The 16,118-nt window shown below is 38.3% G+C and overlaps 1 protein-coding gene across 1 annotated transcript; it reads left to right on the top strand.

Moving 5' to 3' along the window:
• The first annotated feature begins 382 nt into the window (after positions 1-382).
• Positions 383-14,132, top strand: LOC106499041 (ropporin-1). The gene is made up of 6 exons (XM_067298636.1): positions 383-437; positions 6,709-6,835; positions 7,741-7,858; positions 8,641-8,802; positions 12,823-12,995; positions 14,066-14,132. The coding sequence occupies exons 1-6, from the start codon at positions 383-385 to the stop codon at positions 14,130-14,132; spliced, it is 702 nt and encodes a 233-aa protein (XP_067154737.1).
• The last annotated feature ends 1,986 nt before the right edge of the window (positions 14,133-16,118 follow it).

Genomic DNA, 16,118 nt, shown 5'->3' with positions numbered 1-16,118 from the left:
GCTGATATCCAGCACTATTGCAAACAACCTCTCCATGGAGCCCCCAGTGACCCATCCAAGCTCCCCATGTTCCCCCCTCTTTTGGGTGAAACACAGCTGATGGTGTCAGAGCACTTGTGATGCAGACTGTGGTTGCCAGGACACCCAGGGACACATGGAACGAGGAGCCTGGCCCCACATGTCCCCAGACTGCAGCTGAGATGCCAGGGGCACGGAGCTGCTCGTAGAGCCGGGTCTGACGGTCCTCACCCGAAGACCAGCCAAGCTCCCCAGGGAGAACCTTGGCCTCTGGTAAAGGTGGAAAACAGGGAAGAACTTGGAAACGGGGAGAAAGGAACAGCGGGTGGGTGAGCAGGTCAGGAGGGAGACAACCAGAGTGAGGATGAGCACGGAGGAGGAACAATGGTACACAGCAGACCACAGCGGAGCAGGTGTTGGTAAGATGGACGTTATGAAAAGATGGGGGAACACACTTCTTTCTGGGGAAGCTGGTCATGGAATGGAGGGAATTACCTGCTACAGGACAGTTTGGTGGGGAAGTATATATTTAAGAGTCCAGGGAGGTATTTCAGGATGAAAATTTGCTAACCATTTTGAAGTGAAACAAGAATAGAACCTGAACTGGGGAGAAATAGTCTAAGAAAAGGAGCTAATCGGCTCAAGAACAGGAATGTGGGAATTCTCAGACATATACTGCCAAACTTCCACTAAGCAGAGCAAAGACTATAGGTAGTAACGTCATACAGCGGTGGGAATTTTTCAGGGGCAGGAGTATAGGTGTTCAATGCCTGGAGGGGCTCAAGCCATTGGGAGGTCAGTTTTTGTTGTTTTCCATTGTGACTTACAAATCTTTTGGAAGTTAATATAATTTTCTTGGCATCATTTGTTGATCTACCAACTTGATTAGCATTCCATGCAGTAGGAATTCATCTCCAAAATTTTTTCTTTTACTGTTTTTGAATTAATGCTTTCCAAGTCCGTTTTTGTCTGTTACTAATCAGTTGGTAGATTATTACAATAAGAATTTTTTTAATTTTACTGTTAACCATATTGAACAGCAAAAGCAGGTGAAACAGTTTCAAGACTGTAAATAGTTGTTTTCAGTTTCATCCTCTGCTTCTCATGCAGAAACATCATCCAAACACCAAACAAAATACTAAAATCAGATCTGCCTTCCTGACTTTTTGTTAAAGCATTAAGACATTTCTTTAATACCAGGATTTGTAAACCTTTAAAAAATGCAAAGCCTGCATTTTGAGCCTAAGCTACCTAATAGTAATTCAGGCACATTTAGAAGCCAGTCTTTTTAAAGCCCAGATTGAAAGGCCGATCCCCTACTAAGCTCAGGACATGGTAATGTAGGTCACAGATACAAGAAGAGGAGACCAGATGGCACAAGAAGCAAGAAGCCAGCATTGAACCCTGTAAGGGTAGGTCCACCATAACAAAAGGGCTGGCCCTTTTGGCGTAAGAAAGAGACAAACAACTCTTGGAATCAGCATGGGGATTAGAGATGTGAGTGCAGATGAGAGCTTCAGAGGGAGATAGCAAAGAAACAGCTTATTTTAGGTCACCAGTTTTCTTTCATGTGACCTGACATGAATGCTAAGACTGAGACCACTGCTTCTCCTTGTATGAAGCCGGGAGTAAATTATAGCTCTGTAAATCACACCTAAGAGAAAGAAAGGCAGAAAATCCATCATCTTGACAGAAGTCCAATAGAAAAAAAAACCTATACATTTTACTCAAAACCCAGGATCGCCTCTATATTTCAGGACCATCTCTTCACAACCAGGCTGTCAGGTCACCTTAGCCCTGAGAAGCAGACCCTTGTCCACCGGAGGAGGGTCTTGCACAGCTCACAAGACAGCCCATTCCATGACACAACAAACGCTACAACGGGTCTGAGCTGAAAGTCAATACAAGCAATTAAGTTGTCATAGAAGGACACAGAACATAGCAGTTACCGTAGAGTTGTTCTTCTATATAATTCTATTTGCTCCTCCATACGGAAAGGCACAGACACCAAGAGTTCAAGCTTCCCTGGCCTAAGCCAGCAATGTCCCCCAGCAGTAATCTGAGCAGATGACTCATATTAGAAAAAGAAAATCTGTCTTCAAGTCTTTATGTTTCCAGCCATCTCTGCTGTGGGAGTCATAAATTAGGCTAACATAGTCACTAGAAAGTAGAGTGAGATCACTAAACTCATTTCCCATAAGACAACAAACAGCTTTCAGATCGGAAAAGATCTTCAGTCACTCTCAGTACCAGGTTGGGCAAAATTCAAGCCAGTGATTTGTAGACAGTCTTTTTTTTTTTCCCCCATGAAAGCAATATGACATAAATCTTAAGGAAGATTTTGCAAGTATTTGCCTTGAAATTTAAGGGAATATGATGACAAGAATATCCCTGAAGGTTTAAAATGCCTGCTCCATAAGTGGAAAAAACAATTGCTTGAGAATTTTAGTTGAGAGATACTGCAAATGAAATAAAGGGTAGAAAGTAGACATTCAAAGTAAAGATTGTATTGGAGCTAGAATATCAAAAGTGAAGCATGGCTCCCCATCATACAAAACCAGAGGCTAGAAGAATCCTATTTTAGAGAATAACTGATTTTCTGTGACTAGAGATTTCTTCAAATCAATTTTTTTTTCACACATAAGATAATTAAGGTGAAGGTGACCATATCGATGATTTAATGCTCTTTACTCCTACTGAATAATTTAAGATGAAGGCAACCTTCTTCCTTCAAGCTATTACTTGCATCCTTTAATGTAGGCTCAGGACTAAGGAGACATATCTGAGACTTGCTTATGTTCAATCATTTCCTGTATCATTTCAAGGAGCTGCAACAGATAATGATACATTTTCTGCAGTATTATCTGAAGAGAAAAAGTAATCAGAAGCCTACTATTAAGTAAATAGTAAGCTTCCTAATTATTTCAAATGCTTTAGGATAAAGTTTTAAGACAATTTAAAAAGTACCTAGACCTCTGATAAGATCTGATTCAGAGACTTGCCAGTGACTAAACTGGGAATACAGGCCAGCTTCCTAGCTAGGGTAAATGGAGTGGTGCTGATTTAACACCAGTTGCATATCTGGCCCAGCTGAGACTCTGGTTTAAACAGAAATAGTAGCATCAGGCCCATGTTTTACAGAATTCATGAAGAAGATAAGAAATTCCAACTAAGCAATGCTCATAATTTTCATGGGCAGAAGATACTGGTATGTTTTCACTAGCAGGACATTTCTCAAGTTTTTGGCAGATGTATATTGGACTAATTTTTTATTTTTGAACAAATATTAGAACACTTATTCAGGAGAATGCTAAAGATGTGTTTCATCTTACTTGCCTGATGCACTTGTTGACAAGAATAATGTTGAATAATAATATGATAAAATTACATAAGAATGTATGTATAATTAATTACAAGGTTTGTTAAGAACCTGTTTCTCCATCACCCCATTATCAGGTTTTAAAAAAATTCTGAAGCCAATCCTCTGCAATAACAGCCCCAAACTGGAATAACTAAGTGGTATATCAGATGTAATATACTTAGCTTTCCTTACAAATTGCTCTGATAAACTTTAATTATCATAATATGGTATTAACACTGAATCAAAATGGTAATTGAAATGTCTGTGTTCTTAATTATTTTGCTGATCCAGAAAAGGAAGGGAAAATACTTGACATAAGAAGTGGCCAGAGCCAGCTACATGTGGGCTGATTAAGGAAGAGGATTTTTTTCCAGCTATACTATGTCCAAGGAACCGAGGGATAAAATCTGAATTAAAAATTCTCTTAACATATCTTAACAACTTAAAGAAATCTCATGCAAAAAAGATATTCAATAAACAAATGTGCAAGATTCTGTGCAAGTCAGGAATCAGCAACAATATATACAATGTAAGGAATAACTAGACAGCTCACAGCTTTGCAGAAAAATATTTGAGGACTATTGTGAAATACAGGTTCATCATTTATATTCAGGGGTATCATTTATAGCCAGATGAAATAATCCTTCTGCTATTCTTAGCATTGGTAAGGTCTCAGCTGGAGTGTTTTGTCCAGTTTTGGGAATCATATTTCAAGAAGGATGTGGATCAGTTGAAGACTCCAGATGAGAGTAACTAAAATTTTATGAAACAAAACATGCAAGGCAGGATTGAGCAATTTCAGGTTGTTTACTATAGAGCAGAGAGTACCAAAGGTGACATGATAATAGTCCTTAAATCTTTAAAACATTATTGCAGAGATGTAAGGGAAGAGATACTCTCCAAGTTAATGGAGAATAGAAAATAAAATGGTCAGTTCAAAATGTAGCAAGGCAGATGTAAGCTAGAGAGCAGGATAAGCTCTCTCGCAGAGAAGCATTGAATGTGCAGGGAGACGCAAGGACCTGCTTCTCCCTAAGGGACAGGGAGCTGGGTGCGATCCCATGGGGGGATCATCAGCAATCCCAGGGCCTCATCAGCCAGGCCACATCCCATTGCCCCTGAGTGAGCCCAGCCAGGTCCAATCAAGGGTCCATCAGCCAAGTTCGTAGTGATGAGGCAGGTCTGAGGTCAAGCCAAGCTGCAGACCCGGATCAGGCCTGGTGAGGGTAGCTGGGGTCAGACACAGCCTCATGATCACTAGGCAGGTCCATAATGACAAAACAGGTCTGAGGTCAAGCCAGGCAGTGAGCCTACGGGTCCGGGTCTGGATCAGCAGGGCCATGGACAGGCCAGGCAGGGCTGTAGACTGGCATTGCTTCAGCTGCGGGAACTGGCAGCCGCAGGCTGAACTTAAATGTGGTCCTGGGCCATGGGCAAGCAGTTTGGGGGAAGCCCCAGATGAGGCTGGTCAGGGCCATGAAGGCCTGTTGATGGCATCAGGGCCATGGCAGGCAGAATGCCAGAAAGCCTACACATAGAAAGTCTGGAGGTCTTCAAGAGCAGGTTAGACAAACTCCTGTCCGGAAGGGCAAAGACATCACTGATCCAGCCTCTGGGCAGAAGGAGAGACCAGGTGACCCTCTAGGCTTGCCTTCTAACACTTTGTTCTCAGATTCTTTGTAGTCAATTAAAATAAAAGCTAGGCACATTGCTCTCACTTTAGTGTTAGTGAAAGACTGATATTTGCTTCCTGAATTCATCAGCCACTGAGGTTCTTGATTCTTCTTTAGAACTGGATTTTTGGGGGTAAAGGGAAGAAAGGTAAGGGAGATGAGGTCCCACCTATCACTACCATGTGATACCACCCCACACCATCCTTTCCATGCGGTTTGGTATTATATCAGTCTAGCTTCTCAACTGATTTTTATATGAAAGCAACAAGTTCTGGGAATCAGTTTTGGTAGGCCCTACTAGAATTCTGAAATAACTTATTATTTGCTTTCAGCTTTCTCTTTCATTTGCTCTTCCCCTTCAGCTTTTCTTTACTTCTTTCTTCCCTTTAGCTTTTCAGTCAGCTCTCCCCTAAGCTAACCAAGGCTTGGGGTGCAAACACCCTAGGCTGCTGTCTGGCCCAGGTGGAAGCCGCTGCATAGGACCCGACCTTCCTACAACAGGTCATGTGAACAGATGACCCCCCATGGGGTTCCTGAGCCATCCTTGCAGGGACCCTGTAGTACATCACAGCTCCTCCCACCCTTTGGAGGTGTCTTCTCACCACAAAGGGTCACTCAGACCATCCAAACCCTTTTCCTCATTCTCAATTTACCGCAGCCTGCTACACCTCCAAGATGCCTGCACAGTACAAACATGACTAATATATCTTCACCTATAAGAAGAGACACTTCTAGTTATTTTGCTGTCATCAATAGAGTGTAGACATTAGACAGGTCTATTGGTTACTGGCAGGGGCACAGCCATTATGTCCTTTCAGCCCTTACTCACACAAATCAGTGGAATAGTTTAACTATTTTGACTGTTCCCTTCCAACCTCTGGATAATTTACAGCCTTTTGTGACTTTTGGGAGCCTTTTTTGCTTGCTGACATTATTGTCTTCTCTTTGATTTTCAAAGGAGGCTACAAAAGGACACCACATTTTCTGGGAGTTTAATAGACATTGAGCACTCAAGTCCTTAGGATAATTAAGTACTAGTTTTCAGGGATGCACACCTCATGGAAAGTCAAAACTGTGCTGTTGCTTAGAGGTCCCAGCAACTGTGTTGCAATGGTAGATAAATTTGCTTGTTTAACATTCGTTAAAAATCTAACTGCTTCTGACCTCATTTTCCATGAGGAATTAGATTTCTCCATCTTACATGGAAATTTATTTGATTCTTGTTCCTATATATAATGTAATGGGTGTATATTTTTCCTTCTTCTCCTTATGTCTTATTTATCATTTGAATGCTGTGATTGTGAAAAACTTAAATTTAAAGCAATGGCTCTAGTATTAATTATAATTGATTGAGCCTATATTAACTACCACTAGCACTGAGAAGTGAAACTTTTGCAAGAAAAAAGTTAGCTGTTTTCATAAATTCTGCCTTAGAGAATGACACTTGTATGATTTCCTTCGGAATGCAGCTAATTTAAGATTTGATTCCATGTGTCCCAATGGAAGTGGAAGTTCCCATTTAAGTTTAAGTTTGTTGGGCTTTGAATTTATAGTTTTTTTCAGTAGGAGAGTACTGAACTGTATGAAAGCTTATTATTCATATTTGCACATTCCATTATAGACAAACTGTTGCAAAAGTATTATTTTTCCTCATAGGTGCTGTAATTACATCGTGTACAAATAAACAAACGTGCAGTCTTTCAAAACTGCGAGAAGTGCTAAAGCAATATGCAAAAGCTGCTATCCAAACCCAGGCTCCAGATTTGCTACAATGGTCTGCAGAGTACGTTAACTTTTTTTTTTTCCTCTAACAAAATACCAGTTATTCTTGGACACAAATGATTTGTGCCCGTAACCGTAGAAATCTTGGTAACTTCAGTGTTCTGCCCCTTGACATTAATAGAGTTACCTTGCTTTACCCCTCCTGGGGACTGAGCTTCTAGTAGTAGTAACCTACTAGCCCTGTACAGCAATTGTACATACATGAAGTGGCAGATGGCAAAAGCAAAATATTGGCTTGTATTTGTAGTAGGCTGTCTCTTATTTTACATCTTTCTCAGTGAGAGTGAAGAGTTAGTGGGGGTAAATATCTGTGCTTAAGTAGTTCAGTCTGGTCAAAGACTGGTTGTGATTACTGTATGATCTGAGTTTAAATTCACCACAAGAATAAGCTTTCAGCTAAGTTTAGAGTAGGTCAATACTACACCACTGCCCTGACTACAGTCTGTTTAGACATACCAGAACTAACTTTAATGCAGCTAAATTGCATGCTGATAACAACCCAGGTGAGAGCCCCTAAAGCGTAAAAACCCGATGGAGAAACAGGGTAAACAGACATACCACGATGAATCCATGCTCCTGTGGCAGTCTCTGAAGTTAAGAGCACTCTGGTCCTGAAATAAAACTCTCTAGAGTCAATGGAAAGACTCCATATTGATTACAGTGTGTGTTGGATCAGGTCCTGAAGGCACTACTCAAAATCCAGTTTGAGCATGAATAATGAAGAAGTCCATTGACAGCACAGAACAAAACAGTGCTATTTAAAATTAAAGTTAACAGACAAACCAGACATTGAAAACCAATCACTTTTTGTCTAGTAAGCATAACTTGCTTGAACATCTGTGTTAAAAAGATCTGCTTTGATTAAAGGCATTTAGAAAGCAAGCACCTCTTTATCTTTTCATCTAGCTACTTTACTGCTGTGGCCTGTGGTGATACTCCTCCAGTAAAACAAGGACAAGAAAGGGGGCCTTGGTCAAAATGGAAAGACCTCACACCAGAGCTCTTAAAAGTCCTACATCAAAGAGTAAGAAACATCTTCCTTACTTTTGGGGGCAAGAAACAGATTGATAACTTATATATATAGGGGGTTTATTATTTTTATTATTCCAGTAATATAGTTATGGTGAACACATTTTCAGTTTGGATAGCCTGCTTTCAGCTTTATGCCTATAAATATTCTATTCAGTTAATACAAATACAACGTATATAGAACACAGTAGTGTATTAGCTGTTTCCATATAGTAGAAAGTAGATTATTTCTTCAGCTGTGCTTCCTTTGGCCCTGACTATTCATGGCTTTCATACTCAGATCACTTGCTCACACAAGTCATACTGCTGTAGTCAAAGGGAGAATTTGCATGATTAAATGTCCACTAACAAATTTAAAATTACAGTCAGGCCATAGTTCTGTAAAATTAACATCCTACCAGATATTGCAGAAATAATTATTTCCCGTATTCACACTGTTAATTTTATCTGTATTTATACAACCTGTAATCATTATTCGCTTCTACTTTTTTCTCCCCTATTTTCTTCATGGATTAATTTTGCCATAATCTTTCTTAGCTATACCAGCAAAACGTGAGCTTCAGGCAGCCAGTTATTCTCTGGTATCACTGATGCTCCCTTTAAGTCTTGGCCCCAATTATCACAGCTTACTTCAAAAGCAAAAGCGTAGGTTAAGCCTCATTCAAGTATTCCAGGGCTGATTTTGGATTAAATAAGAGAAAAATTTGCCTTATTCCAAATGAAGACAAAATGGCATTCATTTTCCTGTGATGCCTTTTTATTTACATTTATTTCCAGGTGGGAGGGAGACTCATCATCAGTGCAGATGAATTGGCTCACATGTGGAAGTCACTGAATCTCCCAAAAGACTTATTCGCAAGTGTAATGGATGTTGGGGGTTTTACTGAAGAAATTGAGTGGTTGAAGTTTTTAGCCCTGTCATGTAGTCCGATTGGAGTGGTAAGTTCCTTTACACTTTTATGTTGTCCTGTACGAATATTTTTTTATATAGTGATTTTGAGTTAATGTTTGGGTTGAAATAGGAGACTGAGTAATTATGCATTTTAACTGTATCAGTGACTAACACAGCTGTTGTTTTTTAAGTCAGGAGGAAATCTCTTTTAGGAATAAGGAAATTACTTTAACTGTATTCTTTCAGGGATCAAGGGAGTCAGAATATTTATAGCACGCTCTTTCCAAGCTTTTGTCCTTCCAGACAATTTGCAACAGATTAAACATAGGGGAAGGCAGCTAGAGAGACACTGACAGAGGCTTCATCTAATGGTTTCATAAAGACATTTCTGCAGTGCTATGCCATAGCTGCGAGGGCTAGAACAAAAGAGTTTCTCTGTCTCCAGCATCATTCAGCAGATATGACTGAAGAGAAGTATCCTGGCTCTGTTTTGTTGTTCCTCCCTCACTCTGATTTTGTATATGTAATTTGGATGACTAAAACAAACTTCTTGTGTCAAGGGAAACAACTTTTCACCGCTACCTAATATTCAGACAATATCTGTCAAAGAAATCCAAGAACACTAGGGAAACTTGGTGCCATAACACATGCTTTCAGTTCATGTTTTTCTGACTATAAAAACCAAAGGGGAGATAGTGCATTTGGGTCTAATGGCAACTGATAGTCATGCCCTGTGGTAAACAGGTTGCAGTCTTCTCTCATAACCTCTAGAAACTGGAATGTAAAAAGCTATCAGTGTTGACAATCTAGCAAATACAGTCACAGACTTCACTGTGGGTTCAGAAAAATAGCTAGATACTTCTCACAGTACTTATATGCATTGCTTCTTTGATTCTCTTAGCCATTTTATAAAGGAAAATGGATTTGTGATTTTCTATTAGAAGTGGAAGACAACCAAGTTACTGAGCTGATACAATCAGATGGATTGATGTGACAGATTCACCTGCAGATATCATGAAAGGCCCTTTCTCATCCCATATACCTGCACTGGGCAAATGTTTGCATACTGGAGACTGCATAGTTCCCTAATTTGTACATGAGGCCATTTGGAGGATTAGCAGAGCACTAGTTATGGCACCTTTGTTATATTGGTATAACCAACTTCATTTTATAGTTGAAAGCTGTAATTCAGATGAGATTAGGCCGTGGATGTAGGCATGCACAGAGGTGATGATCAGTGGACTGGGGAATAAAAGATAAAGTCCTGAATGATCTGTTACAACTCAAACAGAAGTTAAAGCTTAAAGCAGACGTTAATGGATGAAGCTCTATGGGCTGTTTGCAGTAGCAGTAGATTATTTTAAAAGTTTCTTAGACATTATAATTTATTCATCTATGTATCTACTTCTAACACAACAAGATTTACAAGATTTAACCTTGGTGGGACATACTTCCTTGACTCTTGTCTTCAAAACTATTTCTGCCAGCATTAGTTCTAACACCTGCCTCATGGGAATTTCAGAAAAGCACTCTAATTAGAGTCAATTCTCTTTAGAGATTGTATTTGCTGTTGTTCTTCTGTTGCTTCTGCTCTTTTTCCAACTTGTCATGAAACTGAGAAATGTTTTTAGAAATTCATCTGTTCACACAGTTTGTACTTCTGCAAAAGCCATCAGGTTCTAGTTGTGATATTAAACTTATGTGCTGTGGAAATAGCCTATGTGTTTGTAAAGATCATTTTGATGTCACAGAAGATATTAAATGTAGTTGAGCGACAAAAAAAATAGTGCAATGAAGTTTTAGTAAAACATTAGTAAAACATTACTGTTTTCATACATAGCTCTTCACTAATAAAAACATAATTCCTATCAGCAGAATTGCCTGTAAAGACAAGTTTTGATAAAGATTCTACGAAATGTCAGCGACCTTTTTCCTAATTTTACCTAAACAAAAAAGTTGTGCATTGATTTATATTAAGGAAATAAAGAGTCATTTTTTTGGTTTAACAAGTGTATATCTTATTATTATATAATCAGGTGGCACCATCTTGTGGGATTCAAAAGTCATGCACAAGTACTTCATGCAAAATAGTATCAGTTTCCTGAAAAATCTGGATTGTTATTTAAGTTGTCATCAGCTCAAAAAGCTCAAAACATTGTGAATCTTTATGTTTCCTACAAGAGATAATTTGATATCCTTACAATATTGCCCATGTGAGAACTTCTTAAGGTGAAGAGCATTTAATGTGCTTTACATAAGATATTTACTTAAATAAGGACAGACAAGCCAAAGCTAAGCTTTTTTTGATTTTGCCATTCTATTTACATATTGGGATGAAGAAATTTATGGCTTGTATGCCCATTCCATATTGTCCGGCTTTATCACCTCATCTTTATCTACCAAATTGAAAAGCCTGCTACTAAACTTCTGCTTTCTCTAACAGTATTTTTACTGTGATCAAGACAGCCCTTGTCTTTGACAAATTAAGTATCAGTTTTCTTTAGGTTCTGTTCTTAACTATATATTTATTGCTCTTAAACTCCCTTTTTCTGTTAGTTATACATAAATTGAAGGATGGGTGGATAGACAGAAAAGATGTCCATTCTCTTTCCATTAGCCAGGGTGTAGCTTTACTCCTCAACTGTAAATTATGGCTCTCAGGGCACCTACCAGCTTGTCAACTTAAACTGTAAATTATTTAGGGCAAGGGTCATCTTACTGTGATTTTCAATGATGTCTCATGCAACATGGAAGGCACCTCAAGTATTAAGATGGTAAATACAACCAAAGATACGTTTTAATTATTCATAATTCATCCAGCTTTTCCCTGGTTTATGTTTTGAGACTTTTCTTACACAGCTATTTTTTCCTGTATTATATTGGCCCTGTCACCATTTCCTAAATTATCTCCAGTTTGTCAACCACCTTCTAGTAGGGAGAACATGTTCTGTCACAGTAGAGCTATAGAACACGTTCTATCACAATTCAGCTAGTTTGATTTCTCTGAGTAGATGGTCTAGTGCACAATGAGCTGTATTAAGCTATCATATTCCACTTCACCCTTTTTTCTGTTTGTAGTTCATCATCACTGCTTGGACATTATTGCATTTTATGTTCTTTTTCCTAATGAATAGCTGAGTTGTTTCTGCAAGGTGTATCTGTTAGCATTTTTACCCCAAACAAATTCCAAACTGAAGTTTTATTCTAGGGCTATATGTTTTTAAATTCTATTTCTTATTTATCTGACTTTAATAAAAATGTGATTTTGTGAATTATACCCCAGGTTTTCAGCACCACCAAATTTTGTGATAAGTAGTAGCTTGAATTATATATCCACGCAAAGAGTCTGAAAAACACTGCACAACTGTACATACTACTGAGACATTAAGTGTACAGGAACAGATTTAAGATACGCAACCAATGACTTCCTTCCTGGAGCAGACAGTCATGGAAAGACTGAGAACTGGCAAAGCCTTTAATCATCTCCTTATTATGAGAGGCTGCACATTAGAACCAGCACAGAGCGGGCCAAGATTTTCTGCAGATCTAGGTCAAAATTACCATCCATACTTAGAAATCAGATAGCAGGGGGAAAAAGATGAGCTTTAGAAGCCCAGTGACTTTTAAAAAGTGGAATATTTAAACTTTCACCCTTGTCCAGGGTAGACATGGGTGGAAGCTCTTTAGCTTCCCTCTAAAAAGGAATATGTTATTTAAAACAAGACGAACACTAACATCCATCACATATTCATACTAATGATAGTACTTGTAAAAATATTTTATTATTCTTCCTCACTAACAACAATATAGTCCTTATATCTTCACATAAACTAATTCTTCAGATATGACATAAAATCAAGTTTGACATAAATCATGGAAATCCAAGAAGTCCCCTTCATCTACTCAGGACAATGCTGACATCATTATACTTTTTATTTATGTCACTTTTGCCAGCACATTTTTATTGCCTTTGGCATTACTTCCACACCAAAAGGTATTGGCTACTGGTCTCTTCATTAACAATGCCAAATTGAAGCTTTTTTGTTGTCTGTTCTCTTTTCCAATAGAGTATTGCAAAAACACTGAAAATCATATGCGAGGTTTTATCTGGTGATCACGATGGACCCCCACGTATTCCTTTTAGCACTTTCCAGTTTCTCTATACTTACATTGCTGAAATGGATGGAGAGATTTCAGCATCCCATGTCAGCCGAATGCTAAATTACATTGAACAGGAGATGTAAGTATGATCATTCATTTTTGGAATGTTGCTACACTTTAGCTATGAAAATGTAGAAGGATGGATGAATATGGCAGGAGATGAGCGAAGAAGGTTCAAGATAAAAAATAATATATAGTAATAATGATATTGCTATTAATAACTAAGTAATAACTAATAACAATATTACCATTAATTTGAATAGTACTAATAGTAATATTGCTAATAGTAATAGTAACTAAGTAATAACTAATATAAAGTAAAAACAATGAAGTGAAAAAGCATAAAGAATGGCTAAATCCAAGGAGTAAACAGTAATTATAGGACATTAATAAAGTCTAAAAAGACAGAAGAGTAACCATAGTTGCTTATTTTATTTTATAGCATCAAAGATGCTTCACAACTGAGAAAGACAATGTCCCTGATTCAAAACTTTACAGTATAAATAACATTTTCTTATTTGAATGCTAAGGACCATTGCTTTCTGATTTACTATGTAACACATTTGTTCGCAATTGTTCTCACTGTACTACATACATAATAAATCCTTGTGCCTGGTAGCTTAGTTTAGTCTCTAGAAAGCTGGTAGTGTAGTTAGTGCAAATTTTTATAGTCTTCTGGAAGTCAGATGCTGAACAGATACGATACAAAAGAAAAGAAGAGACATGTTTTGGATGCTGATCAATCTTTACAATGAAATGTTATTGCAGGATAATATTTTAAAACATCTCATAGATTTTAGTTGGTTAGTTTAATTAGAGTTTAGTTGTTTTGGAAAGAGGAAGGTGTTTATGTAAATGAATGAAGAGATGAAGAGCCTATTCTATGTACAGAATGCGTCAAGAGAAAAGTCATGATGAAGCTTGCACAAGGTCCAAACCATCTCTTCCCTCCATAATATCAATGGAAGAGTATCCATCAAGTGTTGGAACAGGTCCAAAGAACAAAGCTTGAAGAGACATTTCAATAGAGTTGAGGAGGAAAAATCCAGTCGAAGTAGGGAAACTTATAATCAGCATTATTTTATAATACATTATATTGAAAGTGTAATATTAATTAATTAACAGATGTTAATTCTATTCTTCATACAGCATTGGACCAGATGGCCTAATTAAAGTGGATGATTTTACACAGAACCCTTGGGTCAGGCTGGAATAAGTGCACACAACTTTTCCAAGACTCTAACGATGACGGATGAAGAAATGCATACCACAGATGCCCCCATTACCAGCAGGTTCTCAATGTCTTTTTTTTTTGTCTCTGTGAATAAATGTGGTCAAGTCAACCAGAAAGTATATGTGTGAATTAAGAGAAACCTGTTCCGGTGAAACAGAACATTTTCCTGAATTGTTGTTCAGAGAGGGTTGTAATTTTTATGTAAAATGATATTCCAATGCTATTACTGTTGTGTCAAGGAGATTGTAAGGTTAGTGGTCGTCCTTGTCCTCTGCACAAACTGTCATACTTTGTATGAAATTTATCTGACAGAGACAATGAGAAAAATTCTGCAGTCAAGTTATTACTTCATTTACCTGGGAGCAGAGCTGTATCAAAACATATCATAAAGCCATATAAAGTGAACACCTTTTCTCTCAGTACCTCCTGTCCACTGCAGACCTACTGACCTTCTTCCCAAGGACTGGGTATATGTTCTCCTCAAAAAAGAACCCAGGATGTGCATCCCTCTCATACTGCACTTGTGACACTCTGTGTAGTCTCTGTTCAATGAACAGTCTTGTATTGTCATTAAAAGTTTTCTTTTGGCCAGCTGACAGGATTTTCTGCTATGGAGGCTTCTGCATTTCCCACTTTGCAGCATCCACCTCTCTCCATGTATTGCACAGTGAATCTGGTGCCTAACTGGAGATTCCATTCTGTAGAAGACTTCCCAAAAGTTGGGTTTTACAGTTCTGAATCTAAGGCTGCTTTATGGACTTATCCATCAGTGACTTGTCCTAAATAACTTTGGCACAAGTACCTCAAGTCCCCAGTTAGTGCTGCAATCAATAGGCAATCCTTTCTCTCCTAAAAAGATGGAGGTGAAAGGTGACTTCTCCCTCCCAAAAGGAATTCATGTATACTCCCTTCTTCAGAAAGTACACAGCACTGAAGCTACCCAATAGAAATTATTTACTGAACCTTTTAGCAGAGCCCCAGCATCAATTCTGGCAATATAGGTACAATAGTGCATACATGGCATCTTAGGCCAGCATTCTTTCCCAGATATCCTCTAAAGGGGAGTTCCCCAGATGTTCAAGGCAATTAGCAAGAATTTATTTTTCACATCAGTAAAGTATGATGTAGTCCAGTGTACTTCTCTTTGTCTTTGCTGTCTACCCCTAAACCTGCCAAGAAGCTTCCCAGGGGAAAGGGGGTAATTAACAAACCCTAATGAACAGGCATGGCAAATCTGTGCATAATCTATACTCTGATCCTGTGGTTACAACCGAACCCATGTCCTTGATATTAATGCCATTCTTAATAAAGACTTCATTATAGCTACCAATCTTCTCATTGGCTTCCTTTTAAAAAGCAAATTAGAAGAATAAATCAGAACAGTACATAGGAAAAGCAGTCTCCCTATCTATACAAGAGAATTTGAGGTGACCTTCATCATGAGAAAAATAAAATGTCAGGAACCTGGAAGACTGTCACAGAGTTTGCTTTTGCACTCCCATCATATAATGCTCTGAGAAATAAAACGCAGCTTCAGCCATATCCCAAATTGTGCCACTGCAAAAGCTTGGGAATGATAACTATCTAGCAAAAAGGAAGAAAACATGGAGTTTGTTTAATGGAAGGGAATGGCATTTAATTTTCTCTCTAAAACCAAGTTTAATCATGAGCATGAATAAATAATATGATAATATTATGTATGAACGCGGCACATGACATTGAAGTATTTCAGTGTGTACGACAGAGAAGCTCTTTTTATCATAGTTTTACAATAACAGCAGGACAGGACCAGAGATATTAAGTGATTTCCCAAATCGCTTCAGTGAAGGAAGTCAATGACAGAAATGATATCTACATCTTCTCATACCCAAATCTATGCTCAGAATACATTTATGCTAACTCCTGTAGTCTTATCACAAGTCTCATTACAGCTGCATTTTTCTTTAAAGACTGACCACTTGGAGGTCT

Source organism: Apteryx mantelli, chromosome 6 (assembly GCF_036417845.1).
Source record: "Apteryx mantelli isolate bAptMan1 chromosome 6, bAptMan1.hap1, whole genome shotgun sequence".
NCBI classification, from domain to species: Eukaryota; Metazoa; Chordata; class Aves; order Apterygiformes; family Apterygidae; genus Apteryx; species Apteryx mantelli.
This window is presented reverse-complemented; position numbering and strand designations above follow the sequence as displayed.